The 24225-nt window shown below is 36.9% G+C and overlaps 1 protein-coding gene across 1 annotated transcript in view; it reads left to right on the top strand.

Moving 5' to 3' along the window:
• LONP2 (lon peptidase 2, peroxisomal) overlaps positions 1–24225 on the top strand; it is a 50944-nt gene that overhangs the window by 15959 nt on the left and 10760 nt on the right. The window contains exons 8-12 of the mRNA XM_068693894.1: positions 6519–6660; positions 12054–12204; positions 13849–13975; positions 15035–15168; positions 23324–23466. Of these exons, the coding sequence (XP_068549995.1) occupies positions 6519–6660; positions 12054–12204; positions 13849–13975; positions 15035–15168; positions 23324–23466 (697 nt within the window). The remainder of the gene's footprint in view (positions 1–6518; positions 6661–12053; positions 12205–13848; positions 13976–15034; positions 15169–23323; positions 23467–24225) is intronic.

Here is a 24225-nt window from a genome sequence, read left to right as displayed (position 1 = left end):
ATGCCTAACAAAAGTTTATTTTGTGGTATCAAACTTGTCAGTGTGTAAGCTCGTTGTATGAGTGAGCACATTGGCGTGGTGGAAGTTCAGAGTCCCAGCTGGGGAATCTTGTGGTGAAACTCTTGTGCATAAACTTCTAGGAATCCGGGATGTAATGTATTACTAGGAATCTAGTGTTTAATATATTATTGATCAGTCACTTCTTCACCCAGAACATGGGAGAAAAAGTATTGAAACAGTGGTTTTGTACTTGATAACAACTTAAAATTCAGAGTTGTTTTGTAGACCTTTGGTTGAGCTCCCTTGGGAAAATGAGTAATACGTGTTTATTCCTATACGCATTCTTCTGTCACAAATCTGCAGGGTTTTGTTTTCCACTGTTGGACACACCTAGTTTGGCCTTGAGCATGTAGCTTGAATGATCATCTTAAGTCTTTTCTTAGGGTAGGTTTAATCAACATACCCAGCAGCCACTGGAGGTCTAAATATTGCATAGTAGAAGGTTGTAGATACATTTGTTTTAATATATCATTTTTCAGTGTCTAGCAACAGTGTGTCTGTGATTGTTTTGTAAACCTTTGCAGTATCTGGCCTTCTTGCCAGTTTACTTAGATACTAATGGAAAAAGCAGCAAGACTGCCCTCCTTCTTCACTGGATGTTATTCCTGTAATTCACAAAGTGTCACTGTTTTAGTAAGTAAGGATTCTCATGTTTCAAATTACTTATGGTATGGATCCTAAAAGTAATTTAAGTGTAGTTCAACTACCAGTTGCTGTTTGAACTGGAACCACTAGAGGCTGTTGAATACTAAGCATTTACAGACATTAAGTAACTTTTTCCACAGCTCGGTGCGAATCAAGCATTTCTAAAAGGGAGACCGTGTCTGTGAAGCAGACATTATGAACAAAAGTAAAACTGTCATCAACTCTTACTCAATTGCTGGTAATTCCTTACTGTTTTCTTTATTTAATTTTTGGCTTTCTGTCTTGCACTTACACCTAATACAGAAGGCTACAGTTACATAAGGACTTTAAAAACTGTCAAATTCAGGTGCTTGTGGCTGTCATAGTATTTTTGAAGGCGTTATTAAATTATTAATGCATGTGAGAAGCTAATCTTCATTTAAAAAAAAATGCAAAAAATTAGCTGATGGGAAGTATTTGATAAGACAAGAAAGGAAAAACACTACCCAGAACTGACAAGAGTTTTATGTGGTTACTCTTCAACAAATGAGTTTATAGTTGAACACTAGAACATCATGGCAGCTAGTAGGAGTCCCTTGTAACCAACTGCTTTTGCAAGGTTTGTGTAAGCAAAAAACCAAGTTGAATACATTTTTTTTAAATTCTACTACAGTTTTTGTTCTGCATTTCTGCTTCTCAGATTTAATCAAGTTAAAACTACAGCCTTTCTGTAAACTGTTCTCTGTAATGTCCTTTTGCATGAATAGATCCTCCAAGTTAATCCCAGTCAAGTGAATCCGTATCGTGCTTCTGGCAGCAGTCGAAGAAAGGAATTACAGAAGCTGTCTGAACGTGGAGGAGACATAGGTTCCTGTTTCCTGAGTGTTACTGATAAGTAGGCTGGTTGTCTAGTACTACATGTTGGGAGCCCTTCTTTTTCTCCTCAAAGCTCCCATTTAGGCTTTAAGGCGTAAGTTAAAAGATACCATTAACACCTCAGAAAAACGATAGCGTATGTACCACTAATGTACTAAACATTTACAGAATGTACCAAGTGTACTAAAACATTAAGAAAGAAACTGTGGATCCATCTCATTTGCAAGCAGATAGTGCCTGAAATGGCATTTGCTTTGGCAGTGTGTTACTGTCGCAGGTGAAAGGGGTGTGCTGCTAGATTCAGCAAGCAAAGCAAAACGTATTGGATTGCAGCAGGGAGGGTGGTGGTGTCTCCGTGTGCTGTTCTGCGTGAGGTGTAACTAGGGCAATCTGCAAGTGCCCAGTTTCGACCATTGAAGTGTGGATCATGTGCCTGCAGCTGGGGTTTCTGTGAGTTGTTTTTGATTGGGTGCGGAGCAGCTACTACTGTTCTGCATTCCCCAAATGAAGTCATCAGCTTGGTACAAAAACAGAACTGCTTTATCAGACATCCTCCAGCTGTTGTTACATGTACAACTCAGCTACACCATATGTAAAAGTTTGCTCTTTTATTCTTGGTGGTAACTTGAATTTAAAAAAAAACAACTGTTACCCAGTAAGTTCACTGAGTGTAAGATCTCCTCAGTCCTGATACTTTGTTCCATGCACGAACTATATGATCTTCTCTCTTGCATGTGTGTAGTTTTCTATTTTTAAAAAGGAAAGATGTAATTGCACCGTTCATTTATAGAGGTGCTAGTGAGATCACTGTGTATCTCTCTCTCTTCCCTGTGCGAAGTGCTCTTTTATTATCAGCACTCTTCACTTTCCAGAAGCTTGGATTACTTCTGGCTTAGCTATGTGCTGAAGATTTGTTCAGGTGCATCTGTGTGTGAAAAGGTGCAGTTCCTGACCAGCCATAGTACAGGCCTTGTTGTACTAGGGGAAAAAAAAAAAAAGAAAAAAAAAAAAAGTTTGACCCCTGCAGAATAGCTTTGTTACACAATTGCAAAGCATAGATACATTTGTAAAGCACTTGGGTAGGTGCACCCCAGATCATAAATAATATCTCCAGTGGCATTAACGTTGTTATCTTTCCTTAATTCTGCAGTTTGAAAACCACTGTAGTTAAAAACAATTTAAAACTGTTTGTCATAGAACAACGTGAAGAAATTGGGTCATGCTTTTATCCATAATACTAAGACTGCTTTAAGGGTTCTGATTCATTAACATTCCTAGTGTACCTTGGGAGAACTGATCAAGTTAGATTTTCCACCTGTCTTTTTTCTATGATAGGTAGCTCCTGATACCAGGCTGTGCAGCTCTAGTGTTTCTTAAGGGTAACTTTTCACTGATTTAAAAATAAAAAGATTACTAAATTATAGACCTTCTGTAGCATGAACTCTTAAGGTGTTTTTCAGCTGTTACTACAGAGGAGAGACAGCCAGGAAACTTGATCTGAACTTCCTGTTTTAATGGAAAGGAGCTGATGCTGTTTCTAGGTTGCATGCATGGAGAGAAGCAGTGTGTCAAAAACTGAGCAAAGCCACATTATATCAAAATGCTAATGTTAGAACATCGTTTTTCTTTCTTTTAACCCTTGCTAAAATAATGAAAATAGAGAATGACATCCTTACAATCAGCGGCTGCTGCTCACAAACAGCAGCGTTTGTTTTTACATGTTACAAGGCAAAGGTTGATGTCCAAACAGATAAAAGGCCATATCTGCTTGTAATTTTAATGTTACGATATTGCAGTGTTTTTATATGTAAATATCTGCTGAGTCTGTCTCTCAGAGGGCTCTTCCATTCAGTTGTGTTCCATAGTAACTGTTTAGAAATTAGACAGGCTATCTATGTTTGTATTTTTAAGGTAAAATACTAGGTTGTTCTTCTTTGTTGTTAAATGTGTGGCATTAGCATTCCTTACTCACTCTGAAGATCGTGAGTCTTTGATAAGTAGCATAATGAAATAGGCATTTGTCCATCTCTGATAAATGAAGGTGTATCACAGATTTAGGCTGTTACACATGAGAAGAGTAGATTGATACCTAGGTATTTGTTATCCTAAAATGTATAGACCCAAGTTTCTGTTGTGTAAATTAACTTGAACATGCTTTTATTTGAAATGCAATGTGTTGATTAAACATTTACATTGAAGTTAATTGTTTGATTTACCAAATCTAGAGACAATTTAAATTGCAAATGAGAAGAAGAATGTACAGGAGGGAGGAAGAGAAAGACTAGTCAATTGTTACATAGTGAAAGGAAGAGTAGAATACTTTAGCCTCCATGTACTTTTATCATCTATTATCCCTAATTCTGTGGAGATGATGGTATTTTGCAGAACTCCTCCATATTTCCTGCAAAAAGTTCCTTTAATTTTGGCCTTTGATTTCTTGAAGATGTTTTGAGTTGTATAGGTAACCATTTCATCCTTTTAGTAACAGTAGACCCATTTCAGTTGGACTGTCGTTTCTATTTTTTATGTGGTAGCTCATGACCCAAGGCTTATTTTGGACAGAGTGCATTTAAACAAAGAATCTTTTAATAATTTGCTGTAACTGTTGGAATCTTTTTCTTATCTCTTGCTTTAGAAGCCCTTTAATTTTGATACTCTTGATATTCTCTGATCTGTTAATCTCATGTGACTTGTTACAAATTGGCTTCAGTACCTATCTGTTTTCCTGTTTTTCCATAACTGCATCTTGATGCGTTGTTTCATCCTTCCTAGAGCTTGGTTTTTGTGCAATATTAAGGAACTTGATTGTGCACAACAATTTCACTGAAAGATTTTGTGTATACGAGAATCTTCTACAAGTGTTCCTGTGTCATTAAATACCCAAATCTTCTTTAAACTAAAATGACTGTGAATTGAAGTCTGGCTTCAGGGTTGAGGGGGGAAAAGTGCATTTCAATCTAAGAATAACAATATCTGCTGTTTATCAGGGAAGAAAAACCCTGATTTTTTTTACAGTGTTTCTTTTTGAAAAAAAAAAAAATAATAAAAAAAAAGGGTGAGGGTGTAAATGAACACGTGCTATTCAGAAAATCTTTTGGTACCTAGTGCCTTTATTCTTTGAACTGTTTTGTTGCAATCAGATGGTAAAGGCAGAGAAAGAGCTGGTTGTTCTCAGTACTTTCCCTGCACTAGAGAAACCCAGTATGCCTCCATTCAGTTTATAAGCCAAAGCTGTTTTTTATAACCGGTCGGAACACAGGTGTCTCAAAAATGTATAGAATTTAAAAGGATCAGCTAAAACTTAGTGTGTATAAATACACACGTGCTCAGTGTATTGTCTTTAAGCATGTACTTGAGAATAATGTATCAAGCAAGTAAGAAGGTTTAATGTTTACTTAAATATTTTATCTTATTATTGGTATAGAAAGAATATTAAAAATATTCATGCTGCATTGTCTGTGAAGCATATGAAATTATTTACTGGTGCAGTAAGCATCCTGTGAAAAAAACAGAATTGCTACTATGATTAGTTTGGTTGAACTGCTACGTGATTCACTTCTGTGAACTTCAGTTCTGCTTCAGTCTCATATTTTTTTGATAGCATTTTATGGGATCCTTTCATGCTTTTGGCAAGGTTGGTGTGTGCAGATGGAGAATGAAGTGACATGCTAGTATAATAGCTCCCCCGTGCAGATTCTGGATCAGTAATAAATGTTATATAGTGTACTTCTCAGTGGAGAGGAGTGCACTTGTTCACTGCAGAGTAAAGCTCTACAAAAAAAAGCAGTGAGGTGATGACAAACTAGTGCATACTGCACCGGTCTGCTCCAGTCTGTAACAGCTGTCTCATGGAGGTGGTAATAGGCAAACTAAAATTCTATTGTACTTCTGCCTATTTAAAAGACCTTATCAACTTTTATTTTTGCCCAGATCCAGAATTAAATACAGTAACTGCAGTTTGTACCCTCAGTCATTAAATATTATATGGAACTAACATAACTGCCATGTGTTTTGAGAGTGGCTTGTTGGTGGTTTTTTTTTTTTTTTTTAGCATATTTAAGGTCTTCTCTAGTATGTTTTGAAATTACTCCCATGGTACTTTTGGTTTCATCATTCTAAATGTCATCCTGTTTATTTTGGACTGTGTTAAAACAGATCATGTGGCAAAGCAGGCCTGTTCTGCATATCTGCTCTCTGAGTGTTATGAGATAGGTACTCTAATTCAGCACTTCATGTATCTCTTTCTTCTGAGTGATCAGCATTTTGTACTGTTCATTATTGTATTTTGATTAGTTACACACAAGCAGAAAAAGCTATGATAAATACAGCAAACAATTGATATGCATGGATGTAAAATATCTGTATTTATTGTGAAAAAAGTTTTACTAGCTTTGCAGAATAAATTCAGATACCTTTTTGTTCCACTGCACTGTTCAAGATCCCATTTCATGTTGATAGGATTCTTTTTATGAGTATCAGTTAAAGCAGTACATATCAACATTTCAGCATATTTGGAATTCGGACCTAATTTGTAACGTGCTTTGTAAACTCTATTGTGATGACAAAAACCCGGTATCATCTTATTAAAATTGTAGTATTAATGTTCCCAAATCTGTTTCTGCTTGCTCGTACAGTAGAACTTGTACATTCTGCTTGTCCAATCATGCAGAATGCCTGTAAGCCATAAAGTTTTCCTATTCTTCAGTGGCTATGTAGTTTATCTTTCTAGACCAACTAATGCAACATGGAACTGGAATTTCCATCTTCTAATATAATTGCTTATATCAGTTTAGATGCATATTCCGTATTTGTATATATTAGTTCCAAAAAGTTGTGCAAGAAAGGAAGAATTGTTATAAGGCAGCTTATTATTGCATTTTTGAGTTTTATTTTCAATGTTTCTACTCCTGTTTCATGTGTCTGACTCCTCTTTCCCCACATACATTTATTTCTCACAGACGCACCTATGTTGGCAGTATGCCTGGCAGAATAATCAATGGACTGAAGACAGTTGGAGTTAACAATCCAGTATTCCTTTTAGATGAGGTTGATAAACTGGGCAAGAGCTTGCAGGGGGATCCTGCAGCAGCCTTACTAGAGGTAAGAGATACCAAATTACAAGTGTTTTTCCATTTATGACTAAAATGAAGTAAAATATTGGACTTGGGAAAATAGGAATTACCAGAGGAAAAATAGCATGAAGCATCAGTTCTTTTACTCAAATACCACATACTATGTTTGAAGTTCGTGAATTCCTCTCAGTTGTGCACAAAGCAAATGCTGTCATACAGTATACTAAGAAGGATGTTTTTCATGTCAGTGGTCCATACTTAAGCGTGAAGACGTATATTGTACTATGTGTTCTGTATATTTAAAGACTCTTTAGGCTTTAAATATATTTGGAGGATTTTTAAGGCATTGGTTTTTAATGACCAAATGCTGCTAGCTATCTGAAAGAACCACTAACCAGCCAGAAGGTAGGCGAACTTTTTTCAAGTTTTCCCTTTATTTCTTTGAACAATTTTAATACAAGCTTATTTTGGACCGTTCCTAGCATGGAATATGAATTAGTTGCGTGTTCTTTTAGCAGCATTTCTTTAATTTATGTTGTAATTAACTTGCTGAAGCAAAATTTTTCATTTAAGTCACAGTTTCCAACTTCTTGACTGATTATGATGTGGCACATGGCTTTGCTTTCCATAAGTCAGCTATTATGTTTGCCTGGGAGTGTGCTTTTTCTTTAACTTTGGGACTCAGACCAAGACACGAATGAATACAATTTTGAAGTACATGGTATAGTTTTACCACAAAGAGTTGAGACTTCCGTAAAGATACAGGTAAAATCAGGGACTTTGGTGAAGAAGATAACTGTTGTAATATCTATCAACTGTTGAGATATTATTAATTAGGTTAGTTGTTGGGATTTCAGGAGGCTGTGATGAACTGAGGCCTGGGCTTTGCAGGTTTGACGTATCGAAGGAGTCTGCAGTACAGAGCAGTAATGAGCTGCCAGAACCTTACTCATCCCTTCTCTTTCCCTGGTGAATGAAATATGATGATATTCCAATATAATTCCTTCTCCCACTGATTTACACATTTAGCAGTTTTGTTCTAGTAGTGTGCTAGAGAGAGGAAGGAGTATATTCAAGGGTATGGGGAAGAGATGAGGAGCTTTGCCCTTCCTCATTATCTTAGCACTGAAGATTGTGCACATCTTTCTGTCCTAGCACTGCTGAAGAGGAAAGGAGGGGATGAGGAAGGTAATGGCACAGCAAGCGTTCGCCAAACTTAAACGCTTCAGACTGTTCAGTGTTAGTGTACTTAATGATTTTGGTATTGTGTATATTTAGTATTTCGTTAAGCTGCTGTACTGTTATCCTGTCTACCACTTGGGTACGTTCTTTCTGACTACAGAGGCTACCATGCCATCGCTGAAAAGCTTGAGCTGCTTCTGTGATTGTTCGTTACCTGTTTCAGTCAAAATGAGTTGGATTAGTAAAATATTTAACTAAATTTTTTGAGCTAGCCTGGTACGTTTTCACTGAAATGATTTAGCAAATATTCCTATAAGCTTCTCAGTTGTCAGACCGAAGTACGGTTAACTTCTGTATCTGGGAGGTTGTGGCTGGGGATAAAAGTAAATGATTCCAGTAGTATTTGCCTACAGAGTCATTTTTTTGACTCTTTTTTAGCGATAGCGTTTAATATAGTGTTTAGAATATGAAAAATGCTACATTAGAGCAGGTTAAATTATTATTTTTTAATTATTTGTGTTTGAATTTTTGGTGTTTTTTGTTGCTTTGGGATGCTTCTGCTTTCCATATTTTAAAGCCTTATTCTCAGTGGTACTCAGCTCAGCTTCTACTTCCAGCAGAGGCTTGTTAGGTTAGCTTCCAACTGTCTGCTTGGGCTGCAGTCTGTAAGTTATTGCTAATTGACCAGAAGTTGCATCTGGAGAAGTAATTGCTCTGTTAACCATGTCTGGGCTGCTCTCACATGAGATGTGTATATCTCTCTGCTGCTGTCTAAACATCCTGCAGCAGGTGCTTTACCTCTTGTAAAGGAGAACTTATGCCTGAACGGCGAACGTGACAGCTTTTTGTGGTGTACACTGCTGGAAAGTCCATCTGGAATGAGCAAAGTGGGCTATTATGTAAGAGAACAAACAATAGCAAGTGGTCACCTAGATAGCACATTTGTTTTTCAGACTGCTGGTTCTTGTTTGGTAAGTGCCATCGTTAAGTATAAATTGCACATTCTTTTTTTCCTTACTGTGTAGGTGTGTTAAACACTCACTGACTGTCCGCAGTGTGGGAAATTGCCATGCCCTATAAGCTTGGAAGCAAAGCTTGGTATTTTATAATCGCCGGATATGTGTTTAGGTCTAGTGCTGCTGGAGAGTTGTTGCTTAGGCAAAGCAGAATGTCTTCTGATTTCCAGTTACTGTTCATCAACAAGGGAATGCTTTAGTCTAAATTTAGATGACCTCACTTTAAAACAGAAGAAAATAGAAATGGATCCAAGTGCTTGATAGCGAGTATTTGTATGCAGGAAATTAGACCAGGAGCATAGCCAGGCAATTAAATGTTCATGGAACTTATTCTGGATTTTGTGGTAATAAAATGCTGGTACAGAGAAGCCTTTGTAGACATGTGAGCTATCGGCCATAAATTAATCAAGATGTTTTGTTCATTAAATGTTCTTTTTGTACTTAATATTTTTCTATTAGTTGTGTATCTGAAAACTTTTGAACTTGAACTTCAGCACAGAAGAACAGTTCTATTTGCTTTGGAAAATCTGTTTTGATTGTGTAGGCATGGTCCTGTTTTAAGTCTTAAGAAATTGATACTGTAACAGAATTATTAGTCCAGAGAAACTCCTAACCCTTGTAGAAAATGTCAGATAATTCATATTTTTAGGTATTCCTTAGATAAGTTGTTTTTTATTACAGCTTGCTTTACCTTTATCAGATAGCATTTTTGCACTCAAGTACAATAACACAACTATTTTATAATAATATGATGTTATAATGAGCAGCCTAGCACTTCATAGAAATTGTAAGAATTTCTAGTTAGAGACTAGAAGGAGAAAGAGAGAAACATGCATGCAGGCACCTGCTATAAAACGTGATAGTTTGTTCTGACCATAGAACATTATTATTCTGAAGATTTTTAACTTTTCAAAGATTTAACAGAATTTAAGAGTAATGAAAATTAAGAATTGTTTATTTCCTAGCTAGCTAAGAAGTGTTCAAATTCATTATTTTTTTTTAGAATTATAAACACTGTTCTTGGCTATAATTCAAGTTGCTAAGACAAGGCATGCATTCATTTGGGTATGGGCAGATAAATTATTTTGACAGTAGTGTGCCATTTCTAAGGAGATGCATAGGTCCCATTATTTGTAACATGAGAATTCATGTGAGCATAGCATTGATAATTCATCATGTGGGAAGAAAAAGTGTGGCGATACTTTAAGGGGGGATGGAGCGAGGGCGGTACATAGGTGGTGGTAAACAACACATTTCTGAGTGCCTGAGCAGGAGCACAGTGGATGGGAGCAGTCACTGCATTTACCCAGGTAGATCAGTCCCGACCAACCAGGTTATTATTTGTGATGAACAAATGACTGAATTTGTGTGTAAAGGAAGAACGGTGAGTGTCGCTGACCTTGACTTTAGCAAGACTTTGGCCAGTTGCACCCACAACATTATTCTTTCCAAATTGCAGCCTGGCGGGGTGGATACCTAGACAGGTATAAAGCTGGTTGGATGATCAGGCTCAGACCGTAGTGATTAGTGGGTCTGGCTCTGTCTGCAGGCCTGTAGTTTTCCGAGTACCACAGGCTGTACAGGGACCTGTCCTCTTTATTGCTATTATCAGGAATCTCGAGGAGGTGATGGCATGCACTTGCATCATGTCAGCAGATGTCACCAAATTAAGGGAGACCGGTCACAGTCTTGAGGGCAGGGCTGCTGTCCAAGGAAACCTAGACAGGCTGGAAGCATGGGCCAGCAGGAACCTGACAAATCCAGCGTGGATAAGTGCAGAGTCCTGAGCTTGGGAAAGAACAGTGTTATGCCAGAATACAAGCTGAGGAAAGGCTTTCTGAGCAGATTAGTTGAAAAGGAGCTGGGAATTTTTGTTAATACCAAGGTGAATGTGGGCCAGCAGCGCATTCTTATCAGCCAAGAAGGCCAACAGCATCCTGGGTTATGTTAACTGGACATAGCCCATAAATAAAGGGATGTGATTGTCCCCTTACTTGGCACTTGTTAGGCTGCATCTAGAATATTGCGCCCAACTTTGGGTTCCCCAAACAAATAAGATATCAAAAGAGTGTGTGGAAAATTAATTTGTAAGCCTGTTATTAATATGCTAAGTGAAAATTCCAGCAGTCTTGAACTTTTTTAGTGAAAAATGATCATTTGAAAAATAAACAGGAAGAAAACCAGTGAGTTGAAAATACTCAAAAAATCAAATATATTTGCTATCACTTTTGTCTTTACCTCTGCATCAATTGGTTAGAAATGTCAGTTTCTGATACTATGAACTGAATGTGATAGTGAATTTTAAAGCGAGGAACAAATTGGTTCACCGATTATGTTTATGTGTGACCCAGCCAAAATAGAAGTTGATAGTTTCATTTATGGAGGAAAACAGTGGAGTGAGTTTTATTTTCTTCATTCACTGAAGAAAAACTACAATTTTTAAAATAATTGTAAGTATACTAACAATGAAAGGAACTGTTACCTTCCAACAGTATAAATCAGAAGGAAGGATAGAATCATGGATGCAGAGTTAAATGACTCGCAGTGACCTCAGTCCCATGAGAAGTGGCCTACACAGGACCTCTTCAGCCCTTGGCATCAAAAAGTTATGCTGACTACAGTGGTTGGAGCTGTTGCTGGTATTGCATATTAGAAGACTTGAAGGGTAATCATCAGGAAGTTGTTTCTTTTTTAAAACAAACAAACAAACAAAAAAAAACTGAAAGAGAAGAGTCAGGAAAACATTTTAAGCAAGTAAATTCTTAAAATCAGCAGCGTTCTGTAGTGGAGGTACATTAGTGGTCACAGAAACATTTGGTAGCAATATGTGATATATCCCTTGTGCTGAGTTAATTAGCTTCCAGCAATTTCTGATATTCAACTTTATAATTTAACTTCATTATGCACATTTTATGTTAAAAATAATTGTGCTGTTTGAATTGTTCATGTTGAATACAAAGCAATGGACAGGTAGGATCTATTTCAGTACTGCTGTCAATAGGACAGAATTAAAGGTTCTATTACCAACTTTTTTTTTTTTGGTATGTTGTATGGAATGTAGTTTAAAGTAGTCAGAGCTGGGCAGAGTATTGAGGCTTAAATAATAATAGTATTATATTTCATGAATATATAGTCAGATTGACAGATCCTATTAACAAAATGTGTATATTTTATTTATGTCTAATGGAGCAAATGCATCAATTTTATTTTCACTCTTGTTAAGGTATTGGATCCAGAACAAAATCACAGTTTCACCGATCACTACTTAAATGTAGCCTTTGATCTGTCCCAAGTCCTTTTCATAGCCACAGCCAATACTACAGCTACTATCCCACCTGCGCTGCTGGACAGGATGGAAGTCATTCAAGTTCCAGGTAACACTAAAGTGTTTTTATTAAAATGGCTAGTGCAAGTCCTTAAGGTTGGGTGTTGTTCCTGAAATAAAAAGCAGTTTGTTAAGCCTCCTAGGAAACTAGACTTTACAGCCAGAATCATCAAAAGAGACTGTTCACAATGCCTCCATTACAGACTCTGTCATGAAATTGGAAGGTTTTAGTATAGCACTTATTAAAGTTCAGTTTCAATTATATGGAGATAACATTACATTCTCGAGAAATATTTTCACTAATTGATGTGTTTGTCTGTTGGTGGGTGCATCTTTTTAAGATTCCAGTGAAGAAAGATCTTTGAAAGAGTAAAATTATTCTTCACGTGAGGTTATGAATAACCACAAAGTTATCATACCAACCACCCTTTAAGTTGTAGCTGGTTAAAGACTAATAGCAGCAACTGACTAGGTCTGACATCGAAATAAGTACTGGTATGAAAAGGAAAAGCTCCTCCAGAGACCTACATAGTTACTGGAAAGAGAAGAATCTGTTGAACGTTTTCTGTCAGCCCACACATTTATAGTTCTGTGTGAAAATTGCTTGGAGATGATTAGGACTTAAGAAAATGAAGCTGGATGTGAGCATCACAGGAGTTAGAGCCCATAGGTATTATACTTTGATAAGTATGCAAAGAAAAATAGCATAGCTCTGTAACATACTTAGGATATGCTTATTCCTCTTTCTCATTGTGTATTTGCTACAGCAAAGTAAGTTCTTTAGGGTGTCTAAAGCCTACTAGTACAAAATTTTTCAATTTTTAGAAATACTGTTTATGAACTAATAGTGTGAGAAAAAAACGTAGTGCATTGAACTATTTTCTGAAAATGTTTTCTCATTTGTGTGAAGTAATTCGGTAAAATAAGGACCGGATCTTCAGCGAAACATAGGAAGTATAAATTTTAGGCCTTGCATAAGCAACCTGAACTGGGAAGCCTGCATTTGATATATAGTAGCCAGTCTTTTGTCTGAGCATGGGCTAGACTGTGGGAAATCTCGGTCCTACTTTTTTCTCTGAAGATTATTTGTGTGGTTTTATATTAAATCACAATTTGATAATACATTGCACCTATCCCTTTCCTTTCCTAATGACTGCCCTAATAATTAAGATAACTCTCCAGTGTGGCTATCACCTTGCAAGGCATCAAAATGACTTTCAGGATCGCTGAAACAATGACTGATGCTATCGTTGTGTGTATGCACACACATGCATGCATATGTGCATATTAAATCAGTTTTTCTAGACATATACAGAATATGCTTAATGTTTTACTCTGTCACATTAAGGCCTCTTTAGAACCCTTTACACAGGAACTTGTGCATTTTGTTTGCACGTACCTGAGTGGAGTGTTTCTTAAATAGGGGAATTATTTCTAGACATGAGTGACGAGCAGTTTAGGTACCTAGAATTTAACGACTATAAATGTAAATGAGAATGTTTTTCTGATTTTTCTGAAGTCTTACTTTAGGGACCTGAGTAAATTTTTGTGATCTGGAGGTAAGTATATTGTTTGTTTATTGTTTATTATTATTATTAAATCTAATCAGGTAAAATTATAACTGGTATGAAATTTGATGATATTACAGTATAAAAGCAAAAAGATCGGCAAACATGTGTTTTTTCTTCTGAAGGATACACACAAGAAGAAAAAATTGAAATTGCTCATAGACACTTGATCCCTAAACAGCTTGAACAACATGGCCTTACTCCACAGCAGATACAGATTCCACAAGTAACCACTTTAGACATCATTACTAGGTAAATCCTTTGTTCATTGCTTTAAATTTTCAATAACTTATTTTTCTTGTAACTAGTGAATTAATTTTAGAGTGATAACACAAAGCACTTCTTAAGATCTGTTGTCCTTCATACCTTTAGAAGTTCAACAGTTGGTAACTTATGGAATTGCTCTTTCTGAGCTCTGTCAGGTTCTGCTCTCTAAACCAAATAATGCTTGTTTCCCTAGAGAATTCCGTGTCTTTGGCTCTGAGAGTGTAGCTCTGGATCAGTTGTGTTGGCACAATTGATAAGGCAGCATGCATAAATAGAAGCACTTGATGCTGGTATTTCTGCAGTGTTCAGTGTAAATTCATGGTCTTGGCAGCAGACAAACTTTATTTTAAAGAATGAAATTTTATTTCTGTCGTCTTCATAGAAAAAAAAGTAATTATCATTTTGTTTCTTGTGATTTGATGGGCCACATTTGTCTAAAAATTGGAATTTGTTTTAAAAATTGAAAATGCATTTTTAAACAGCTTGTACTAATCAGAACTACTGTTTCAGTTGGACAGGAGAGCAAAGATACTAATCAGAACATCTTTTGAACTTGAAAGTGACTTGTTTACAATGGAAGAATTGTATTGAATGAACTGATACATTTATGACCAGGAACAGCATTTTGGCATTTAGTAAATGTTTTTGCCTGACATTTCTTCTTAATTCATAGATTAAAAGAAAATATTCTTTTCTAGTCGGCTCATCTAATTTCAGTGAATTTTATTTTTAACTTAAAAATAGTACTCTCTTTTGATTTTTAATGCACGTGAAAAGAGCTCAGTGTTATTGGAGTATTGTTTAGCATTTCACTGAGGTTCAGCTCCAACCGTTACTCGTCTTCTTCCCACTCAGTAGTTTTCTTTCTTAACTTCTATCAGCAAACAACAGTTACTTTGATATTAGCACATGACATTTTTATGTTTATTACAGCAGCTCAAGGTCTCACTGCCTTCTACGTTTCATTTTATTAGAATGTATTTTTTAAAAAGAAAAAATGTTTACATTCAAAAGAAATCTCTCTTACAATTGTCTCTATGCTAGATACACTAGAGAGGCAGGAGTCCGCTCTCTGGATCGAAAGCTGGGAGCTATTTGCAGAGCAGTGGCAGTGAAAGTTGCAGAAGGACAACACAAAGAAACAAAGCCAGATCGTGCTGAAGTGGGTGAAGGAGAAGGTGTGTATTTTTTGCATGTTTTACTAAAAATGAATCTTCTAACACTGTAGTCACTAGTTAGCTGATTTATCAACATTTTCTTCTTTTTTATGCTTCTTGAAGGGTTTTTAACGTTTTGTGAATAGAGTAACATTCGTATGTATGTTCCAGTAGTGCTGAATTATAGGTTGGGATGCAAATAGTGTGATTTCAGCCTACCAGAGTGGTAACGGAGAAGTACAATGGATCCGTTCCATATCTTAAGTATGCAGTTCTGATTTGTTTATATTTTCTTACCTAGTTGGGCTTTTTTATGCAAATCTTTCACTTTTCTCTTTCTTTAATAAAAGGCTAAGCAGTAGCTTTAGTTACTGTATTTGAAGAGTTTCTTTAATTGTGTTCTGCGTGCTCTACCAGCTCAGAACTCAATCACATTGTTTTGTTGTATTCTGAAATAAATGTCTGCTTTAAGGCCTCTGAAATTAGGAAGGTTGTTTTTATGCACCTTTGACTGCAACATATCCATCACTTGAGGGGTTAGGGCCGTTTGTAAAACTCATTGGTTAGAATAGTATCCTAAGAAATGATGCTTCAGTGATCTTTATTGATAAAGATTTAGTACTTTTCAATTATTTGTTTGGTGGTTGTTATTCACTGTCTTGAAGAATGGGAAGCTTAGATTTTTCCTTTAGCTCTGCACAGTAGAATTTGATTATTTTACTGTTGACAAATAGTAGAATTTGTATTTGATCCAAACATGTAGTAGCACTTGACGCTTGTCATCGTTATTAAGTTTGTTCTTTCCCATGTATACAGAAGTTAGTGACTTCATATTCCCAGTGATCCAAATATCTGTAAGCTTTGTTGGCAATTGCATCAGCTGAAGGTAGATGACAAGTGTGAAAGGACAGAATCTCAATCCAAAGCTGAACTTCTAGAATACGGATGGATAGTCACTAGAATCACCTAGGTTGGAAAAGATCTTTACGATCAAGTCCAAACATCAGCCTGACCTACTGAGTCCCATCAGTAAACCATGCCCCTTAGTGCTGCTTTAGTCTTAATAAAACCTAGCAAATGGGGTGTTGGCTGTTCTGTTTGTTTCTTAAAGGCTGCAGTGAGTCGGACTGATGCTTTCTGACAAGAAGTACTGCCAGGCTTTTAAAGAACAACTGTGTGCCAAAGGACACCAGAAAGCAAAAACTGCAGAAAGGCTGCTTACTTTTGCTCCAGAGTATTCACAAACATAAAATACTAAATAGATATCTGTTGGTTTGATCACAGAATCATCTAGTTTGGAAGAGACCTCAAGATCATCTAGTCCAACCTCTGACCTAACACTAACAGTCCCCACTAAACCATATCCCTAAGCTCTACATCTAAATGTCTTTTGAAGACTTCCAGGGATGGTGACTCCACCACTGCCCTGGGCAGCCCATTCCAATGCCTAACAACCCTCTCAGTAAAAAAGATTTTCCTAATATCCAACCTAAACCTCCCCTGGCGCAACTTAAGCCCGTTCCCCCTTGTCCTGTCACCAGGCACGTGGGAGAACAGACCAACCCCCACCTCACTACAGCCTACCTGTAGAGAGCAATAAGGTCGCCCCTGAGCCTCCTCTTCTCCAGGCTGAACAAGCCCAGCTCCCTCAGCCGCTCCACATAGGACTTGTTCTCCAGGCCCCTCACCAGCTTCGTCGCCCTTCTCTGGACTCGCTCAAGCACCTCCATGTCCTTCTTGTAGCGAGGGGCCCAAAACTGAACACAGTACTCGAGGTGCGGCCTCACCAGAGGCATTATTGTGAAAGATTCCACAACTGAACCTATGTGGGGGAGAAAAATACTAGCTTTTTTCCCACAGCTAGAATAGGTTCTGGTTGGTATTAGAGGACAAATAGAGAGACTCATTATCTTTTCCTTTAAAATCAGGCAGCTTTCAGGTCTGAATGGTGACCCCTGACTTCAGGGAGTAAAACCTGGAGGAGGAAGTATAACTGGTATTTGTACAAAGACAGTGTTGTTAATTAGAAGAGCATATGAAAAAGTCTTACTCATAGTAAAATCTCCTTAATTTTTCTTCAGAAATCTGTTTTTTGATGGTCTTTTAGCTTTTCCTCGCTTTATTCCCCTAAGTTGGTATTCACTTCTGAAAATTAAATCTTTTACATTGTTGAGTCTTCCAGGATCATCATAATGTCCATGGAAGCTGCCTGTAATATCAGGAATTTGAACTTGGGTCAGTTCAATCAGTGTTTGCTTAACTGGATTCAGCTCAGTTTTCTCGGAAGGCTTAAGGAAGGTAGACTCTCACGGTAGCAATGGTTCTGTGAATGACTGCAGTTTAAATTTTCCCATCTACGTGCATACTTATTAGCGCTTTCCATTTAGAGTATGTATCTTGCCTACCTCTCTTCTTTGTGTTGGATGTTTCTGAAGTGAGATACTGAGTTTGTCAATACTTCATGATACCTGAATTAGCTCTTGAACCAGAATGCTGAGCCTTTAGGCTGTGGTGGCTGTGCTTACTGGCAGCAAGAAAATCAAGTTGTCTTGGCTCGTGGGAGTTGTGTTTTTAAAATATTTCTTTTCACTGAAATATAGTTGTATCTAAAATGTGTTTAAAAGGCCTAATATGATTGCTGAATAAGAAACCTAGTATCATTCTGCTCCTAAAACCTTCTGATTAAACAGAAGAAAAGTAGCTTCAGAGCACAACTCCTGATACTGTCAGAAGGATCATTTTACTATTAAAGCACAGCACAAAAAGGAGCTGTATTGGACATCTCAATCCAGTGAGAGAGGTATTTGCAATGTTAAAATTAGCACTGTACTTGCAACTTAGGAGAGGTATTTACACTTTTAAAATTAGTACTGGATTTGCAACTTACCAAAGCTAAGCAAAAACAGCAAGTTAAGTGATCCAAAAGAGGACGAAATGCTAGGATTTTTGGTTGACATGTGATCTGGAGTAGGCCCAAAAGAAATGATCTGTGAACAGTTGTCTTTGTGCCTCTGGACTTGAAATTCTTCATAAGAAGAAGCTGTATTAATAAGAGGGAGTTCAAGGGAAAAGTGGATCTATAGTTAAACTTTGGTGTTACAAAGACGTGTGTAGAATGATGTAGTCAACAAAATGTGGCTTATTTTGTACTAATGATGTGCTCATACCTAGCTGTATTTTTAGCAGAGTATGTCACTTGCTGGGAGTGTATGAGAGTGAGACATGTTTTAAAAATATTTTTGTTTAGTTTTTATTCGGTCTGTTGGAAGCAACCAAGTATTTAAAACAAAACCTGGAAACAATCCCCAAACTCTAATACTTGCAAGTTGACACAAATAATGTAGCTTAAGTTTCTTTCTTTGGTTGTATTGCATGTTTTTTTCCTGTTGATGCGTGGACATGTGCAGTTGTGCATAGAGATGATGAATTTTTATTTCATATAGTTAATGACTCTGGAGGAATACTTAAGTTGTTGTATCTTAATAGTTTAAATTTTCTAAATTATTTTTTTTAATGTATCTGTATAAAAAGACAATTCAGTTTTGCTTTAAACATCTGTCAGTGACTAATGTGGGATTAAGACTGCAGTTAATGCATTTGTACATCACAAGATTGGAATGAGAGAGTAAGTAAGCTACAAGCTCACCTTGTGGATGCTAACATGCTAAACTATTTTTTATATCTGATTTGTAGCACATCAGACTAGTAATGTCGTGCCTGTGCTGTTTATTCAGCTGAGTGCCTTCTGGCTTGTGGCTTTGTAATAAAATGTGAAAGAAACGAGGTACTAGAACCACAAATTTTCCATCATTATATTGATTAAATCAGATCATTAAATTAAAGTGGAGCAACTGTTTCTAAGTCTTAGTAAACATGGGGCTTTCGACACTCTTCAGTAGTGGGGCCTAGAAATGCAGAATATCCGCAGTAGCAGAACTGATGCAAGGAGATATGCAGTCAAGAGATGTTTAGCGCTTTCCAAAAATCTGTGCCTGAAGTACACTGGCAGTTTTGTTTTGCCTTTCTCGCTCCTTTGATTCCTGAGTTTTATGACAGAGTTGGCAAGTGGAAGAGTGTTCATTTGCATCAGTCGTTGAATTTGTACAGTGAACTTGAGGAAAAGCAAATGGAGTCATTTTTCAGACCTCTCCAGGGAGGCATCCTTGTGTACAGTAACACTACCTGCTATTTTATTGAAACACTATCTGAGGTTTATGAGACACTCATCTAGTGTTTGACACTAAAGAAAATTCCAGGAGTCACAAAAATAGGTGAGACCTTCCTATTTTGGAGCAACTGCCTCAAGACTACAGTGAAGCAGCTGGGATCAGATCATGATACAGCAGTTGAAACCCAGAGTGAAAAATGATGTATCGAATTCAGACTTGAAAAGGAGGTTTAGGAAGTTTACTAAACCTCCTAAGTAACTAAAAGTGATTGAGGATCCTATCTACATTGAAACCAAGGTTTTGAAAATGCTTAAGTATTTCTATAACCCAGTAATGATACACAGCTTGTTCTACTACTTGGGGATGAAACTACGCTTGTTTGTGAGTTTATATGCAAGCATTACTAGTGCTTAGCTAACTAAATCATATGAGGAGCTGAGAAATTGTACATGTTGAAGTTTTCTTCATCTCTTCCAGTTACTTTCTTCCATTATATCTCTAGAAGAAAGCAGCAGTCTTAAATTCCTAAACCTTTGTTTTTGTGCCTTGGAATTCCTTTTTAGATGAAATCCTGACGTATATAGTAAGTAGTTCATTGTCTGTGTGTACTTGCAGGAATCCATTATCTTACAAATCCAGTATTTAAATGCAAGGTTTTGTTTAATTTTTGGAACTGCAGATGTCTGGGGAACATTGTCTCAGTCTTTGCTGAATAGCTGCTGTACTGAGTAGCTAAGTAGCTGTGAATTTTACTTTCAAGCATTATCTATTGTTTTTTGTTCTTTTTTTCCCTTCTTTGACCTAACCAAAAAATGCCTCTTTCCGGAGACTGAAATTTTACTGATTCGTTTTAGATAAATGTGTCATTTAACTTTTAATATGATTTATGGTCATTCCTCTGCTATAGGTAGGGAACATGTATATGCCATCATTAATGGAATCTTGATTACTTGTGTCCTTATACATTCTTCACAGTAATGTAAAGGTGATAAAATAATACATTTTTTTCTATCAAAGAAAAAGCTAGTGTTTGTAATATATTTGAAACATGACTTTATGCTTTTATAGCAATTCAGTTTGTGTCAGAATTTAGGTTAATACTAAAAAAGAAAAAAAAAAGGATTTTGAAAAAGGATGTCTGGAGTTTGTTATTGTTACAAATTACAAAGTGGGGTCTCCCAATTAAATTATATAAGCTCAAAGAAAGAGATTTTGATTCTTTTAATAGGGCAGGTGGCCTCAAAAATTAACTTACTGATTTGTTTACAAGAAGTCTGTCTGCTTCAGCTGCATACGTAGAACCAGGTGAAATATAAGGGCAAGCAGAAATGGGAAATTGTGTTTGTTGGGTAGTAAAATCCTGCTATAGAACAAAAGTAGTTTCTTTTAAGGTCAGTTTTGTTTTAAAATATGAATTGCCATATCAAATTACTTGGGTTTTAAAGATCTGTAGTACTGGAATTGCAATCTTGAGTTGCAGGAATAGCATGCAGGGTTATGTTTCCTAGACTTGTTAGTATTTGTGTATTTAAATTTATTACGTACAGAAATAGTAGTTCAACAAAAATACAGAGACATGCTGGAACAACAGGGGGGCCATCTGACTAAGGCAGTGTTTACAATAAAGGAATGGAATTTATGCATTGAGCAATGAGATGTACAGTGGAAAGATTAATGGCTGTTGGATAATAAATATTAGATTTGAGTGCTGAATGAAAGCTGAGTTGGTACTGTTACAGGAATAACGATGTAGAATATTTTCCCTGATACTGCATGGACACATTAGTGAGAATTGCGCTGTAAATAAATTAACTGTAAAAAGGTTTTCCTTATATGCCAGGATTAATAAAAGGGTAGTTTGTATCTCATGAAATGAGACATTCACTTTTCATCCATTCTGAGAATTACTTCTGTAGCACAGAACACTTCTTAATGTTACATTAAATAGATTAGATCATTGATCTGTGTTTTCCCGTAATTGTTTAAAGTCCTGGATCTTCAGTTAATGTGCATGAATTAATATGCAAAGAAAGACAGTTTCTTCATTGAATGGGGGAAAAAATCAAAGAAAGGAAGCGACTGTAAATAATTTTCCAAAATACACTACAGGAGTCTTGGAGCTCAGTATACATTCCTGCATAATAAAGACATGCTTAAAATTTATCTTAGGTTTGTATATTTGGGGTGGGAAGAGGTATCTCCGCTGTATGGATGTGTACAATGCTTTTCTTAATGGCAGCCTCAGGGCAGGGAGGCACTGCTGTAAAGCTCTGCCACAGAACCTTAGAAACATCTGGATTGTTCAAGTATTTTTCATTTCTCTGATAAATGTTTCACTGAAATATTGCTTTGGGCTCTCAAGAAAATGGTAATGAGTCCTTTGCATCTGGATCAAATTCTGTGGGGAAATGACTCCCTGCTTGCCTTCTCCTTCTGTATACAGTCACTGAAGTATATGTACAGTGTAGGCCTACTACAAATGATGTTTAAGTTCTTCAGCTTATTCATGCAAATAAACAGCTGCACAGTCTGATTTGAAACAATTCTGAGGCTTTGATATTTGTATGGTCTGCATTACAGTTCGTTTTTGTACAGAAAACACATTTGTGTAGAAAAACATTTTACTACTAAAGAAACAATCGTATGGATAAGCAACACAATCATACTTTAAATGGAGGAAGGAAAGAGCATGGTTTTGAATCCACACATACTGTTTTAATTGCTTGGTCTCTTCTTAATGACACTTGAGTGTATTGTATTCAAAAGTGTCAGGCTAATTGGGTTTTATAGCCTGTCCCGGAGAGTGCATCACACCTATACATATTTCTAAAGACAAATAATTTGATCTTTGGGGAATGTTTTGCTGCTACTGTTTATTGTTCAAGACACGTTGAAATATCCAACAAAAGAGGAGAGCAGAGTCCTGTTAAAGGTTAATATTGCAAGATAAAATCAGTAGATGAAGTTAATTGTACAGAAATTATTTGGAGCTTTTCCACTGAGCAAGGACTGTGTATGCTGTGAACCAACTGCGTGTTGGAAAAATGAGGGACATGGATTTTGTGAATTAAGCTTTGCATTGAGTAAAGCCGTAATAGCCCTTAGAGACAAGCATTGAAGTAAAAAGTATAGTGTGAAAATATCTGCTGTGTAGGTAGCCCTAAAGGTGGGCTGTGTTACACCGGGGCTGTGGTTCCCAGCGGGGTGGGGTGAGTTAGGCGTCCTTCCACAGGAGCTGTCCTGGGCAGGAGCCGCAAGCACTGGCGTCTGCAGCTGCTCTGTTTGGCATCGGGGGTTTGTGAGGTTGGGGTATGGAGCCAGGAGGGCAGAGCCACGCGGTGTGATGGCCTTGTTGAATACTACGGAATGAGATGGTAAGGAACATGTGGACTATCTCTAAATAATGGATGCAGCTGCGTGGCAAAGCAATGTGTGGAAGTCTGACCAAGATGCACCTACTTTATGTGACAGGGCTTAATTATTCGTCAGAGGCTAAGCATTTAAAATCCTTTCATAAGGAGACCACAGAGAGCACAGTAGCAAACCCTTCCCATCATAAAAGAGAACAGTAATTGTAGAACTTCAGTAAGATTTCCACATTCAGCTCCATTTTCTATATTACACTACATTAAACACGATCACTTCTGCACTGTTTACTCCTTACACTGTTTTTATGCACAAATCTGACGAAAAGTGCAAAGTCCTAAATGAACTTAATGCATTTTTGCTATTTGGCCTGGTTTAAAATGCATTTGAGCAGGTGAGTTGCACGTCTGTCAGTGGTCTAGACTTAATAGTATCCTTGCTGAACTCTTAGAACAAGTTTAGTCTTAATAAATTTGATGCCATATTACCTTTAATTTGACAAGATTTTTGTGAAAGATGCTTTAAACTCGTTTTCATGAACTTTTCTAAATATTTCTATGAGTGTTGTTTTCTTGTTATGATTTTTCTAATTCCTGTGTCAAGAAAGACTGCCAGAAATCCTAAAATAGATCTTCTCTTAGATTGCAAAGAACACGTCACAGAAGACACAAAAGCAGAATCCATCAGTGACACGGCTGACCTGGCTCTGCCACCTGAAATGCCAATTTTAATTGATTTCCATGCCTTAAAAGATATCCTGGGGCCACCCATGTATGAAATGGAGGTAACATCCTCATTTTTTTCTGCTTCACTGTTGTTTCTGTGTATTTTGATTAGTTGACTATTTTATTGCTATTGGCTGAGTTTATGCAATGTTAACTTTAAAAAATATGTATTCGAAACCAGATTGTGTTTGTGTTCCACCAAGCATTTTTTCACCTAAAGAATATATGTGTGTGTGTGTGTGTGTGTGTGTATACATATGTATACTTTTTTTTTTAATTGAGAGCACATAAATAATGTAATGGCATGACTTTCTGTTGGTAAAGATGCCTGCAGCAGTGCTTAAGAATGTGGTAGTGTTTTTTTTCAGTTCATAACATCTTTGCTTTTGTTTGGAGGATGTTTTTGTGGTCTTGGGAAGGAAGCCAAAATAGAACCCAGGAATCCTGTCTCTGAGGCAGCTTTCTTAAGGACTGTCCCACATACCTCCTTAAAGCCAGTCAGCATTCTTGGGTATTAAAACCACTTCACTTTACACCAGAGTTCTCAAACATTCTTCAAATTAATGTAACACTTAGCCAGTAAAAATAAATGTTATCGTCAGTCACCTCCAGCCTCCTGGTGTCTGCTTTGCTCCTCAGTAGGCATGTTCCAGATTTTTTCCCCCATCTGTATTTTCCTATATTTTATGAAAATGACATCAATTCAAGTAGTTATTTGGGGGTTCTCTTTTCACCCTTTATGTTGCAATTATTCTCTGCTTTACTTTAGATCCAGGGAAACTGGCCAGGTGTAAGTAGGATATATAAAACTCTGACAG

The sequence above is a fragment of the Anas acuta genome, chromosome 10, assembly GCF_963932015.1.
Source record: "Anas acuta chromosome 10, bAnaAcu1.1, whole genome shotgun sequence".
Taxonomy (NCBI): domain Eukaryota; kingdom Metazoa; phylum Chordata; class Aves; order Anseriformes; family Anatidae; genus Anas; species Anas acuta.
This window is presented reverse-complemented; position numbering and strand designations above follow the sequence as displayed.